The 15,172-nt window shown below is 47.7% G+C and overlaps 1 protein-coding gene across 1 annotated transcript; it reads left to right on the top strand.

Annotated features, from left to right (window-relative positions):
* Nucleotides 1–3,619: 3,619 nt before the first annotated feature.
* On the top strand, nucleotides 3,620–7,653 carry LOC124660903 (CBS domain-containing protein CBSCBSPB1-like; the record flags this gene model as incomplete). Its single annotated transcript, XM_047198745.1, is given in 14 exon segments — nucleotides 3,620–3,830; nucleotides 4,255–4,423; nucleotides 4,518–4,650; nucleotides 4,735–4,905; nucleotides 5,014–5,092; nucleotides 5,195–5,308; nucleotides 5,395–5,461; nucleotides 5,571–5,676; nucleotides 5,762–5,820; nucleotides 6,429–6,538; nucleotides 6,613–6,746; nucleotides 6,865–6,950; nucleotides 7,044–7,133; nucleotides 7,203–7,653. Coding segments are annotated over 14 exon segments (1,650 nt in total). The 3' UTR covers nucleotides 7,380–7,653.
* Between the last annotated feature and the right edge of the window lie 7,519 nt (nucleotides 7,654–15,172).

The raw sequence follows: 15,172 nt of genomic DNA, 5'->3' as shown, positions 1-15,172 counted from the left end.
ATTTGGCTTTGTAGTTCATCCTCCTTTTTCTTCTTCTCGGCATCATATGCGAAGAATCTAGATTTCATCTCTTTAACCGAAAGGTTAGAGTCTTCATCTAGACCCTCGAATAGTTTATCCATCTCACTCTTAAGGCGGTGAAGCCCTTAATAAGAGTCCAGAGCTCGATACCAATTGAAAGTATAGAGATGGTAAACCTAGAGGGGGGTGGTGAATAGGTTTCTACAGATTTTAATTCTTTCTTTGCAATATTAGGCTTTGCGGAATATAAAGGTGAGCCTAATGCAAACTAGGTGAAGCAACCTATATGAGGATACAACTAACTCGAGCACGAAGGCTCTCACAGTCAGCTAAATCACAAGTAAGGAGTTCGGTTAGAGATAACCGATAGCACGCGGAGACGAGGATGTATTCCCGTGTTCCCTTCCTTTGCAAGAAGGTACGTCACGTTTGGAGGGGTGGAGGTCCCACGAAGGATTCCCCACGCCACGAAGGCTCACCCTATTCTCCGGAGCCTATCCCACGAAGGAATAGCTCACTCACTTGTGGTAGACTTTGAGGTAGCCTCCAAACCTTCACAATCTTGCCCGGAGCAAATCCACAGCCCGGATGCTTCCGGACTCCTCTTGCCCACCTAGGGTTTCCAAGGAACCCTAGGAAGCAAGTTTCTCGATGAATACAAGGGGGAATGAGATTTGGCTTGGTAGAACGGTAGATCAGGTCCTCCTCTAACGATTCCCCGGAGGGATTTGAGTTTGGGTGGAGGAGGAGGGAGATCTGAGGCTTTTGGTGTTTCTAGCAATGGAGTAAGAGAGAGAGAGAGAGAGCTCAAGAACAGCTTGTAGTGTAGTGCCTAACTATTCAGAGGTAGGAGAAGGGCTATTTATAGTTTTCTTCGAAATATGGCCGTTGGTCACTTGCCACCTCAGCTTTTCTCCCGACAAACCCGGTCAATCGGACCACTGACCGGATTGTCCGGTGCAGAGGCCGGTCAGACCGGGGCAGGGACCGGACCAGCCGGTCCAGACCGGACGGCAGACCGCACCCAGACCGGAGACACTTTGCGACGTCCAGGAGCTCCTCCGGTTGGCGACCGGTCGACCGGACCGCACGCCGAGCCCGCCGGTCGGTAGGCCGGCCGACCGGGCGGCAAACCGGATCTGTTAGGTGCACGTTTGGAGCCCGGTTGGCGACCGGTTGACCGGGCCGCACGCCGGATCGGCCGGTTGGGGGCCGGCTGACCGGGCGGCAAACCGGATTTCTGCCGTAGACCCCTTTTCGATTGTTGTTGAAGTGGGGGTCTCCTTTAGCCTTCTTGTTCCTTTGATACACCATTTATGCCTCTTTGCCTAATACCTGAGATTATCCTTATAAACATATTAGGCCAAATACTCTAGCACGGTGTCATTGTTACCAAAATAATGGATAAGGGTTAAATACCCTTACAACCACCCCGACGGCGCCACCAATTCCTGCGCGCCGGGCGTGTACCCAAACGGGGCAGTCAGCGGGGCTGTTGACCTTGGAGGAAGGGTTCGGGTCACGGACGAGGCCGAGCTCCCCCCCGAGGTCGTGCCGGTGCCCGGGACGATCATGTGCTGAGCGAGCGCTACGTGGCCGTAAAAGAGCATAGCATGCTCTTTCATGGCATTCGCCTTCGCCCGCGTTTGGAGTTGAAGGAGCTACTCCGCCGCCCGTAGCCGCTCCTCCGCGGCAGCGGCATCCTTCTTCCGTTGCTCGTGCGCCCTGCGCCGGTCGCCCCGCTTCTTGCTCTCGATCGTCCTCTGCTCCGCGGTGAGCTCGGGCTTCGCCTTCTTCGTCGCCGGCCCGGGATCCACGACCATCGGAGCGTCCAGTTCAGGAGCCGCATCCACGGGAGGAGCGGCAACGGCCGCGAGCTGGGCCTCGTCTCCGATGGTGGCAGTGGCGCCGACAGGAGCTTTGTCGGCCATCTCTAGGTTTTGGGAGTGGAGTGGAGTGGGTGTGTTTTGGGAGGCAGACAGGCGGGCCAGGGGCGGACAAGGGGAGGACGCGAGCGGACGCGATCGGCATCCGCGGCCACGCAAACTCGGCCCAGGTTTGGGCCGGCTTTGGTTCGTCCCGAACACCGCGGCCATCCATTTTTGGGATGGGTCCGCGCGCTGGGCCGCGTTTTTGTCCGGTTGGACCCATCCGGACGCGCGGGCGCGGGATGGGTCGCCGCATTGGAGATGCCCTTATTAGAGCATCTCTAGTAGAGACCGAAAAAACGCGAACCGAAAAATTCGAGTTCAGTGCACCGAAAACGTAAGTTCTGTCCAATTTCGTAGTGGCGCAGAATAGAAACTATAAAATGAAATGAAAAGCGAAATTCGAAATGACGCGGGTAAATTTAGGCGATGATCATAGTTCTAGATGACGTAGATGCTCCGATTGAGCATCGATACTTACAGAGTTCGAGAAATTGAAGCTAATAGATAGTTACACCGGCAAGCGCGACCTAGCTAGAAGCAAAATGCGGCCTAATGACCTATGGCACGCGGCGGTGCCGGTGGTGGCAGAGAACGTCGACGGCGTGGAAGATCTTCACGCGTCGTCCTTGTCAAGCTCGACTATTTCGAGCTTGACGCGGCGGACGCGGGCCTCCCGGTGGGCCGCCTCGTACTCCCTGACCTGGAGGACGGCGTTGGCCTCCTCCCGGCGGAAGCGCGCCCTCGCCTCCGCCTCGCTAACCGCCTTCGTCTGCGCGAGGACGGCCTCCTCCTCGTCGTTGCCGTGGACGTAGTCCCCGGTGGAGATGGTCGGCGACCGCGCGGGGATGAGGTCGTCCTCATTTCTGCTCTCCGCCACGGGCAGCCGCGGTGCGCGGCTAGACTGACCGGAGGAGGAGCCATCGCCGGCGTTGGCGAAGCGCGCGAGCTTCCCTAGGGGTGTGAGCCCCCAGTTGGTCCACCGGCGAGCGCTCCGCTTGCGCGCGCGCTCGCTCTTCTTTCACTTGCGCCGCTCCGCCTCGGTGCGGAAGACACGCGGACGCGGCGGCGAGTCACCGCCGCCCAATCCCGCGGCACGGCCGTCTGAGCCTCCACGGGACGCCATCGCGTGGCGGCGGGCTACGGATCAGTGGCTAGGGCGAGGTGGATTGCTCGTCGGAGCTGGCGAGTGGCGGCGGTGGAGGGAGAGGAATGACAGGGGAGTAGGGTTTGCGAACCGAACTCCCCTCCGTGAACCCTTTTAATACGGGGCGTGCGGGGATTTTCTTAGACCCCTGAACTTATTTTACTGGCCAACCCATGTTTTTGGGCTCTGAGCGGCCCGAACCCGTAAATCCGTCAGAAAAATTTAGTTCGAGATGCTCTTATACTGAGGAGGAGGTTACCAAGGCCCCACTTGCCAGAAGGCACGTGAAGCACGAGGGAGCCTCACCCCAGTGTAGGATACGTCGGGTGCACGCAGCAGCTTCAGCAGAAATGGGAGCACCAAATTAATCCTCCTTTTCCGTCAGACTTTAAAAAAGAGAAGATTCCAATTGGTCGAACCAATCCAGCCTCAGCCTTCGCTTGCCTTCCCTTTCCGGTCTCCTCCTCCCCCAATCTATCCGGAGCTCGCGGATCGAGGGGCGCGACTCGCCGCCGCGGATCAGCGCCGTCGCCGGCCGCCGATCGGAGAGCGGCCCCCCTTTTCCCGCGGCGGCTGGAGATGGACGGCTTCGGGGGCGGGGGAGGAGGGCTGCACGGCGCCCGGAGGAGCATGTCCTCGGCCACCGGCACCAGGAGGAGGGCGTCGACCGCGGAGAACGGATACGACCTCGCCGCTCCCAGGAGGGCCTCCGCCACCATCTCCCGCACCACGTCGTACGTGACTATCTCCCCGTCCTCCTGTTGGCTCGTTGCTACGAGTCATTTCATCACGATTGATAGCGTCGCTTCTGGATTGGGGGCGCGTTGCCGTGTAGACACGGGGAAGCATATCGTATTTGTATGGAATAGCTTTCTGGTCACGCGTTATTTGTCCCTTAGCCCTTCGAGATATTTGTCCCTTAGGCCAAGGCGAGATTTGATTTCAACGAGTCCCTGAAGCATACTAGGATACGTTAATTCCAGTCTTTGCAGCAACATGACCGGTAAAGCTGTCAGTGGCAACTTGCAAATTGCATTCGTCTATTTGATGGTAGGCATATGTATGCTTGTGGAATTTGAATCCAGTAACATAGTCAATGTTTGCGATGCAAAAAGTGCATAAAACCGAAATGTAACTAGAACATGTTGCCTCCCTCAGGACGTTGACTGGGGAGAGAACCGTCAAGAGACTGAGACTGTCCAAGGCACTGACGATACCGGATCACACATCTGTACACGAGGCTTGTCGGAGGATGGCCGCGCGCAGAGTTGATGCCGTGTTGCTGACGGACTCCAATGCATTGCTCTGCGGGATCCTTACTGACAAGGTGAGGTAGATCTTTCTTCTCTTCAGCAGATCAAGGCGCTGGCAGGTCGACTCTCATTTCTAACTATGTTATCTCTTCTGTTGGCTGGTACCAGGACATAGCCACAAGGGTTATTGCTCGTGAACTGAAGCTAGAAGAGACACCAGTTTCGAAGGTCATGACAAGAAACCCTCTCTTTGTTCTCGCAGAAACTCTTGCGGTTGAGGCATTGCAGAAGATGGTACAAGGTTTGTGAATCTTTCTCGCGATCATTTGGCTACCTTCTTACAGGTTCTGGTAATGTTGCCTGAAAAACTATGACGTGATTCCAGGTAAGTTCAGACATTTACCTGTGGTGGAGAATGGTGAAGTCATTGCACTGCTGGACATAGCCAAGTGCCTATATGACGCTATTGCACGAATGGAAAGGGCAGCTGAGAAAGGAAAAGCAATTGCTGCTGCTGTTGAGGGTGTAGAGAAGCATTGGGGGACATCTGTTTCTGGTCTGTAGTCTTTTACCTGCTGCTTGTGTGATAAACAGTACTGTGTCTTATGTGAGGATTTGGCTCTGTCGTTTGACTTCTTAATGCCGTTTTACATTTTATTTGCAGGCCCCAACACGTTTGTTGAAACTCTTCGAGAACGGATGTTTAAGCCAACACTGTCCACCATTATATCTGAGAATTCAAAGTAGGTAATATCCTATCATTTTAAAATAAATACCTTCTTAAGTATTTCAAGAATTTGACTTACTGTTACGGAACAACTTATTAGCTGACCTCAATTTCTTAGAGTGGCCACTGTTGCACCAACTGACACCGTGTTGACAGCATCAAAAAAGATGCTTGACCTGAAAGTAAGTTGTGCAGTTGTTGCGATTGAAAACAAGCCTGGGGGGATTCTGACGTGAGTGATTTTCCTCAATATTACATCACTGGTAATTTTTAAACCAGCATTGAACTGAAATCTACTTTGTTTTTTACATCAATCAGCTCTAGAGATATATTGATGCGTGTTATAGCCCAGAATCTCCCCCCTGAGTCTACTACAGTTGAGAAGGTACTTAAAGCCAAATGGATTATTTTCATGTTCTTAACTACCTTTGTTATGTTCTTCTGTATGTTCTCTTCAACTGTCATGCCAGCATGTCTGAAACTCCTTTTGACAGGTCATGACTCAGAGTCCAGAATGTGCCACGGTTGACACTCCAATCCTTGAAGCCTTGCATACAATGCATGATGGAAAGTTTCTGCATCTGCCTGTTCTAGACACCGGTACGTGGATGAACGAGCAATGTTGTTTGATCTAATTCAATTTTTTGTGAAGTCTATTAAATTAAAATAATGTGTTGTCATCCAGATGGAAGCGTTTTAACTGTTATCGATGTCCTTCACATAACTCATGCTGCAATTGCAACAGTAAGTAACAATTTCCTTATGCTTGTTTGTGTATAAAGTATAAACACAATGGCTTGGTCCTTGGAGATAATTATTGGCAATATGTTAGTGACTAATTACTCGGTGTTTTGGTGTGAGTGAAGGATTCAATCTGTATCCCTCCTGCTCTAAAGTTCTACTCCCTCCGTTCTGTTTTAATCTACATTCTAGACCAATTTTTTGTTCCATAAATCTACATTCTACCTTTTAGTCAACAAAACACAGAAAATGAAGCGGCCATGCTCTCTCTATATTGGATGTCAATACTTATTACTTCCAATGTAGCTTGGATTGGTTGTTTACATATCTTAGTACTAATAAATGCAGTACTAGTTTGCCTGGTTTTTTCTAGGATGTGGATTAAAATGGAACGGATGGAGTATGATGGAAGTTACTAAAGCAACTTGTTACCAAAGTGTTAGATATATAAATAATATGGACCATTAGATAGTGTAACCGCTACATAGTCTGCTAAAAATTGCTGCAGCTTAACTTACGGGCATTGTCTTGTTCTCGTTCATTACATCCTTTTGTATTACTTCTACAGATATCATGCCTGTTTTGTTTTTATAACTTCTTGTTGTATTCAGGTAGGAAACAGCGCAGCAACTGGCTCTGAGGCGACTTCTTCCATGATGCAGAGGTTCTGGGATTCAGCAATGTCAAGTGGGCCGCTTGATGATGATGATGACTCCAGAAGGTTAGCATCTCTTTTGCACCTTATCATTCTGATGAGACGGGTTTTTCGTGCTAAATTATTATGGCATTTCTCAGTGAAGGGTCAACAAAAGTGGCATCTGAGGCAACAGATATAGGACGATCAGCATTCTATCCAGCTTCAGGCTTATCAAACACTTTTGGGTTCAAGATTCAGGACAAACAAGGCAGGATGCACAGATTTAACTGCGGTATGCACTTTCATTTTGATTTCACGCTAAATGGAATTGTATCATCATTTTGCCTGGTTTCATGCTCAGTAGTTATACTACAGTTTGTGAGGTTCATGTTTGACATTGCAAATTTCAGACACGAGCAGTCTTACAGACCTGATAACTTCCATCTTACAAAGGCTTGGCGATGACATTGATAAATTGAACCTGCCTCAAATTTTGGTACTGGCCAAGCTCCATCCTCAGCATGTACCTCTATGCATGTATCATTATGTCAATTTCTGACATTTCTTCTTCCGTGACACCATTTCACAGTATGAAGATGAAGATCATGATAAGGTCATACTTTCATCAGACGCCGACCTTATAGCAGCTGTGGACCATTCTAGACAAATCGGTTGGAAGGTAACACCGTTCATACAAAGCTGCTCTTCCTCTCTACCAAGGGTTGGTCTAACTTACACCCTCCTGCAGAGTTTAAGGTTGCACTTGGATTACTCTGGCATTGGCCGTCGTAAGCGAGGAGCCACCTCAGCAGATTTCGAGTATGCTGGAAGGGATGCATGGGCTTCCGCGTACAGCACTGTTGCGGCTGGGGCAGCCCTGGTTGCTGGCCTTGGCGTGATGGCTTACCTGAAGAGAGCAGGCTAAGACGGCGGTCGACCACACTTTTGTCTTCATTGATGCAGGGTGTTACTACATTGAAATGACCAGAAATGACTGGTGAAAAGGAAAAATATCGACTCAGAGATGGCCATGTGATTAATTCTTGTGAGGAAAATCAAAATCTGTAATAATGTCACGGCAATGGACTACACAGCCCGCGGACGGTGTGGATCAAATCTTGGATGTCCAGTAGTCTCCATCACCATTGTACAATGGAGTATAATTGGCCATTTGTTTGAAACAACAGTGTTCACACACATACCCCCGTCAGGTTGTTATCCTGGGTACTCGTCCATGTCGGAAACTAACCAAAGCAAGTTGGGCCACGGTACCTCTATCCCCTCCAAGCTCCAGACGGGCCATTTCGCTGCAGATTACGGCCCAAGACGGATGTGCCCTGCTGAGTTTCCCTTAAGTAGATCACCCAAGGTTTATCGAACTCAGGAGGTAGAAGTCAACGATATCCCTCTCAAGCAACTCTGCAATTATGATACAAGAAGTCTCTTGTGTCCCCAACACACCCAATACACTTGTCAGGTGTATAGGTGCACTAGTTCAACGAAAAGATAGTGAAATACAAGTAATATGGATGATTATGAGTGGTAATTGCAATTTGAAATAAAAATAGCAGCAAGCAAACATGTAGCAGAACTGGTTGTAAACGGTGTTTCAATGTTTAGAAACAAGGTCTAGGGATCATACTTTCACTAGTGGACACTCTCAACAATGATATCATAATTGAATACATAAACATTATCTCTTCACTATGCCACTCTGAACAACTCTTCGGTTGTATAACGAACACAAATCCACCGTGTAGGGCTGCATAAGCACTCCTTAAAGTTCGTGTTCCCAATCTATGGACGCCCCACACTATCACTTTAAGCATACAAAGATAGTACTAACAAGACACCATAAATTCATAAGTATTTCTGTAAATTAAGCTTAAGAGACACACACGGTATGCACACTGTCACCTTCACACCGTGGGACAAGGTGTCTCCGGAGATCACATAATAAAACCACTTGAGTAGCATAATACTTGAAGAATAACATCTACTTATTCAACTAGATTACAAAGCTCATAATCACATAAAGATCATACCATGGGAGAGAGAGATAGACCACATAGCTACCGGTAAAGCCCTCAGCCTCGGGGGAGAACTACTCCCTCCTCATCATGGGAGTCAGCAACATCGATGAAGATGGCGGTGGAGTCGATGGAGATGGCTCCAGTGGCAATTCGTCGTCCTGGCTGGGTGCCGGAGAAGAGACTTATGTCCCCCAAAACTTTTCTTCGGCGGCGATGGAGCTACGGAATTTTTCATGGACAGAGGCTGATTGATTAAGTTTTTCGTGTCGGGAGGCAATTTATAGGTGAAAGGGCGAGGTCGGTGGGCGCCCGAGGGCCCCACACTATTCCTAGGCGCGACCAGAGGTGGGCCTGCACCTAGGGGTGGTGTGGACACCTCGGCGCCCTCCTCCGTCTCTGCTTTGGACTCCGTCTTCGGGTCGGAAAAAATAGGAACTTTGGCTTTCGTTCCGTCGAATTCCGAGAATATTTCCTGTACAACTTTTCGAAATACAAAACAACGAAAAACATGAGTCGGAAGCCGTGGCATCTTATCAATAGGGTAGTTCCATAAGATGCATAAAAATGACACGAAGTGTAAACAAAACATATATAAATTGGTGTAAAACGAGCATGGAGCATCAAGAATTATAGATACGTTTGCAACGTATCAGACTGCCGGTGCCGGTCACGACCAACTATGCAAGTGTGTTCCGGTTGAGCATGAGGAGGGCTTGTTACGCGACCTTGGTGACGAGGGCATCCATGGTGGTCTTCGACTATATGGATTCTAGATGCTCCATGACCCGTTGCCTTTCTGCGATGGCGGTGTCGGGCTCCTGCTTGGCCTTGGCCTTCCTCCGGTCCACCTGCTTCCTGCTATCAACATTCCTCTGTGCTGGCGTGAGCTCGACCCTCGGCTTCTTCAGTGTCGCGGTGGCTGCGGCGGTGCCATCGTGGGGGAGGGGGGTCTTGTATTTATCCTACTTTTGCCCTGGGGAGTTTCTTTCTCATTTAACAAATGGGGGGAGGGCGAGTTGATGGTGGAGATGGAGATGGTGGGAAGTGCGTCGGCCATGGTGTGTAGGGTAGATGGGCAGCCCAGTGGAGTGGAGTGAATCTTGGGTCGCCGAATAGTCGGCCGCGCGAGGATAAAGGAGGGCACAGGCGGCGTCCGCAATGCGCCCGCACGGACAGAAAGCCAGCTCAAATTTGAGCTGAGTTTAGATCCAAACGGGCAGACCAAAAATTTGGTGGCGCTTTTGTCTATGGTGATGCATTTGAATGTGGGTGGGCCAAATAGATGGCCGCATTGGAGAGGGCCTCATAGCGCAGTCTGGAGGTGGTGAAGGACATCATCATCATGCAGATGGAATTGTAAATGTCCGTCAGCCGGTTCCAACGCAGATTTAAAATGCGTGTCTATTAGCAGGCACAGATCTATCATCCGCGACCACTCGACGAGACCACAGACCTTTACAAATTGGGTTACCAATGCGTTGCCATGCATGGTCCGTCCGTGGATCCACGCCGATCGCCGCGGTCTCTCAAGACAGCAGCACACTGGATGGCGGGCGTCCGGCGATCGACGTAAACGCTGGGTGTCGCCATGCGCTGCGGTTATCTTGTGGCAATTGGTGCTCTGCCACTGGGCTGGGCACACTGCTGCTGCATTCACCGGCGGCAGAGGCGCAAATGCTACTGAGACTGACTTGACTGGACTAGCCCCGTTGGAACGGCCCAGCGTGGCATGGACCGTTCTGCTGCGTCGTATTCACTGTGCCAAACTGATTTAAACCTATACTGATCCAGCGACAGCAGGGCGTGCATGCATTCACATTCGCTGGCGCTGCTGAATGCACGCGCGTGCGCATTCGTGCCCAATTGCCCTAGGTTAGGACCATGGCATGGCAGTAAGTAAGATGCAAAGCAGCCGGGTCGTTAGCAGTGACCGATCGCGCGCGTGGTCGACGGTCGATCGACTGCTAACATCAGTTCCTGTCTCTATTGTTTCAGTTCGAGCAATGGAGAGAGTGCCATATAAACAGGTAAGTATATTAAAACGGAAGAGGCTATGAGTGGCCAGTGGCGAGTCGAAGACTATAACGCCACTTGGCTGACGGCAGTGACCACTGACCGTGGACCGTTGAACGCGCATACATACACACGCAGGCGCAGGCAGCACCACTCGTCTATCTGAAGAAATACCATAGCGCTCAGACAGCAATTGAATTGGAACGACGGTCGGATTTTTCAAAATGAACAAGCTGTAGGTACTCATCTCGCATAGCTTTGCATCCGTAGCTGGACCGAAACATGATGACGCCAAACCATTTTTTGCAGTACTGTTCAGAATGCAATTCTGCTTTCAGCTAGCCTCATCTGAACGCCGAGTTGAAAGGTTTCATTCAGACTTAACAGAAATCTTAACGTGAGCAATGAGCATGCTCTGAACATGATCGATGCGTGACTGTTGCGTGATGATGCCAATCACGCGCGCTAGCTGTTCAGGTATCCGATGCGATGCCTGATGGGATGGATGCTGCGCTAGTACACCACGGGCACGGCGAGTGCAAATATCCATCTAGGTTTTCCCCGCGGAGAGGGAAAGGGACGCAGGAACGACAAGGCGCATCCGTCATGTCGACGACGGGGACGGAGAACAATCGATCCAGCCAAGAACGTGATGCACGCCGTGTACTATCATTGTGTAGTGCCTAGCTAGGACTTCTGTTATCTTCATTTCCGTATGGACCTGTTTGTTGTCTCCATGCAGAAGTTCTCCGGACAGGAAACAACATTTTTGGATAGTTAAACCAAGAAGTCAGACGACTATTTGTCATCGGTCGCGATAGATTATTAAGACCTTGTACAGACTGTGTAGAATCTAACATAAGAACGATATGATCAGGGAAGTAGTGACATACTGACATAAGCTTAAAGGATGTCGGCGTAGTGAAAGAGAGAACCCACTAATGGACATATGCTAGTCCCTTTCAGATGGGATAGGTACGTTGTAAGCTTGTGCTTACATAAGATTCCGATCAAATCATGAGCTGGGACAACCCTGGGCCTGAAACCGTAAATTTCAATCTTGTACTCTCTGCACCGGCCAAGAGGAGCTAGCAGGCATACTACTCATACAAAACCATATTTGAGTCCTTTTTAGGAGATTAAAACATACTGTACATAATAACTAAAAGGATATCCTGCACATTGCGGCAAGAATCTCTTCAAAAAATAAAGGTAGAAGACGCATGAAACATGAAGTTGCCCAATACGAGAAAATGCTAGATTCAACTGGTCACGGTAGTAGTCGAGGGGGTAATTTTGAAATCTACATGGAATGACTGTGCATTTGAACAATTAAAGATTGCCAAGGTTCAGGAATGTACCTGATTAATGTTGGGTGGAAGATATTTAAAACCATAAATAAGATGAAAGCAATTTGAAATGGGTGTTTTGGAACATGGGTGCATATGCTCCCTATATTTTGAAATGCATCTTACACATATTTTAAATTTTTTTAAAATTGAAACAAAAAATTGGTACGTACATCTTCACGTGCTACACGCTCACAAAGTTGTTTCATAAAAAATCGACTTATCATGTGACGTGTGTAAAAAAGACAAAATTCGGTGCTAAAAATAATGCTTTTCACATGATAAAGTTTCTCCTTTTTACATAAACCACAAAAAATATTATTTTTTCGTAAAACTTGACGAATGCACATACATAATGAAGATGTACATGTAGAATTTTTTATCCAAATTTTTCGACATTTCAAAATATATTTTTTGGTAGAGGGAGCATACGCACCCGGGAGCCGAATTGAATTTCCGCAATTTGAAGCCATAGTTAATATGAAACTGACAACTTAAGGAAATTGATACTACCTTCATACCTGTTTACAGGGGTACGCACTTCGAGAAAAAAAAATTTGACCACTAATTTGGTCAAAAAAATATGTGATATACGCCATAAAAGTGGCACAATTGGATTCATATTTAAAAGAAGTTTTCAAGGACATTAGATCTAATATTTTGTTAACCAGACTAACAGTCAAAGTTTTCACTCGAAATAGGTAATACCCCTTATAAACCAGTACGGAGGGAGTAATGTAGATTGTTTGCACGATGATATGTCATGCGTGTTTGCTGCATAAAACTTTTTATTGAGCAGTTACAAATAGAGAGCACGTGCTCTCAAGAAGGTTTGATATGATTTTCATCACTCAAAACATCCAGGAAAAAATGGATGGTTTTGGCTGAAACAATTAAGGAATACACTAATTGTGGTGCTCTGGTTGCACATGATTTAATTGTGTAGGAGAATATGTGATGTCATAAATTCGATGGCTAAAAAGGATGACATGTACAATTAGATGGATAAAGGAGTAGATGATGGGAATAGTTTGCAGGTAAATTATCATTAATGATTGTTAGTGGAGTTTTTGTTTACACGCGATATAAATTGATTGATTGTCCTCGTCAATGCAAAGCTTGTGGCCTATATAACACATAACTCCTCGATAGTATTTATTGGGTATGTCTTTATTGAGAATTACATTGCTAATTTTTGCATGGAACATCCTCACCTCAAAGCATGCTTAGGATGTGTTTGGTTGCTCACGAAGCGTTCTCCCAGGTTCATTGGGCTTTTGGTTGAATGCAATTGGCTCCACCCCGTTTGGCGCGAAATGCAGTCCCATCGTCCTCTTACTCGCGGTCACCACCAGTGGAGAACAAATCCATCCCCACTTTCCCCTGCCGGGCGGCGACGGAGATTTATATCTACGATAACGGCTGCTCTGTCTTTATAGATCTCAGGCACCGGATCCGTCACCCTCTTGTCTCTATCACTGGCAACGGCGAGACTCACAAATCTACATCACTGGTTTGCCCTCTTCGTCCCCATCACCATCTTTCACCATCGTCTCCAGCTCCGGCAGGTCGTCCTCTTCTATGGTTGTAAGCACCTATATCCCCTTCCCGTCCCCCACCACTATCTCCTTAGCTCTTTAATTTCAGCTTATCGGCTATGGCTAATTTCATAGTTAGTTATGCAACATTGATTTAATTAAGACGAACTAATGGAGATTTTCATTTAGGCAGCTACCCTCGTAGTTGTGATTCAAGCATGGATTCTTTCAGTCCACCAGAGAGTGGTTCATCACAATTACATGCCCATGGTTACATATGCTCCCATGTTTGAACGCGCGCGAGAGAGAGGATGATAATTTTGAACTACATCTGAAACAACAACCATGTAGATGCTATTAGCATGCTTCAGACGAAAATAGCCCCTTTTAACCATCTTGTGAGCATATTAATGGTTAGGGGGTTGCTTCAAGATAACATCCACACCTGTATCAAGGAGAAAGTCGCAGTGTTCCTTCATGTTCTTGAACACAACCATAGATTTCGAGTAACTCACATCACATGGAGGAGATTCACCGAGACAATATTCACGTACTTCAAAAAGTCACGTATGCTATTGGAGAACTCAGAGGAGAGATGATCAAGCCTCCATCTTCTCTTACTCCCATGAAGATACAAAGCTACCTACTTTCCATATTTCAAGGTGAGCAACTCTATCTTATAGTTCTTGACATGATTGTATTGCATTGAGGCCTAAAAAATTATTATGACATGATTCTATTGCATTGGAGCCTAACAATTTTTTTTGTGTCGGGATTGTATTGCGGTAATTGATTGTACTCATGTGACTGCTGGAGTGCCTAGAAGCTAATCTCATGCATGTAGTGGGAGAATTACACCGTCCAAAATGTGATTTCCTCTATTGATTTCGATCGGAAGGTCACATATATGTGTTATCTAAATGGGTAGGATCAGCCCATGATGCAAGCATTCCTGCTCACAACTTGGCTAGACCTGATGACCTCAAAATCCCTCAAGATAAGTACTACCTAGGTGATGCCGGATATGCTTGCCGCCCTAGTATTCTTCCACCCTTCAGGTCAACAAGGCACCATCTCAATGAGTTCTCTGCAAAGCACTAACCCTAGGATGCTACAGAACTTTCAATATCAGACACTATAGTCTTAGAATCACGATTGAGAGGGCATTCACTGGTCTGATGAATAGATTTAAGATCCATGATCAAAATCCATTCCACCCTTTCCCCACCCGAGTTAAGTCAGTTTTTGCATGTTGTATTCTGCACAATTGGATCTTAGAGTGGGTATTGATTAGTTCTTCCCGGATGAGAATAACGTGATAACTAACGACATTGATGTTGGCCATGGTGTCCCTCTCCATGGTAATTGTGCTTTGAAGAACAAGAGGCAACAATGAGAACATATCCTAACATGTAAACGTTGCAATCAATGCCGCTACACCAGTAGAACATGGTCCTTTGGATTCAGAATAGAAGGCCAAGATCTAGTCACAACGTGGGTTGGTGTTGTAGTTTACAAGTTGGACCTCGTACGTAGAGCTGCTAAATTGCGCGAGAAGTCCCTCCCCAACCCAAATCATCTCCCTCCCTCTGCCCTCTTCTATTCCCTATACGCGGAGATGCGATCTATATATGTTTAGAAAATTTTAAGCTACAACAAGTTCACAACAAAATATATCCTTAACACATGAATGGTAGATCCTTGTTGCTGGAGATTCCTGGTTCATGTGCCATTGTAGTTTCAATGGCGGTGTTGAAGGAGATATGCCCTAGAGGCAATAATAAA

The sequence above is a fragment of the Lolium rigidum genome, chromosome 6, assembly GCF_022539505.1.
Source record: "Lolium rigidum isolate FL_2022 chromosome 6, APGP_CSIRO_Lrig_0.1, whole genome shotgun sequence".
Lineage (NCBI taxonomy): Eukaryota > Viridiplantae > Streptophyta > Magnoliopsida > Poales > Poaceae > Lolium > Lolium rigidum.
This window is presented reverse-complemented; position numbering and strand designations above follow the sequence as displayed.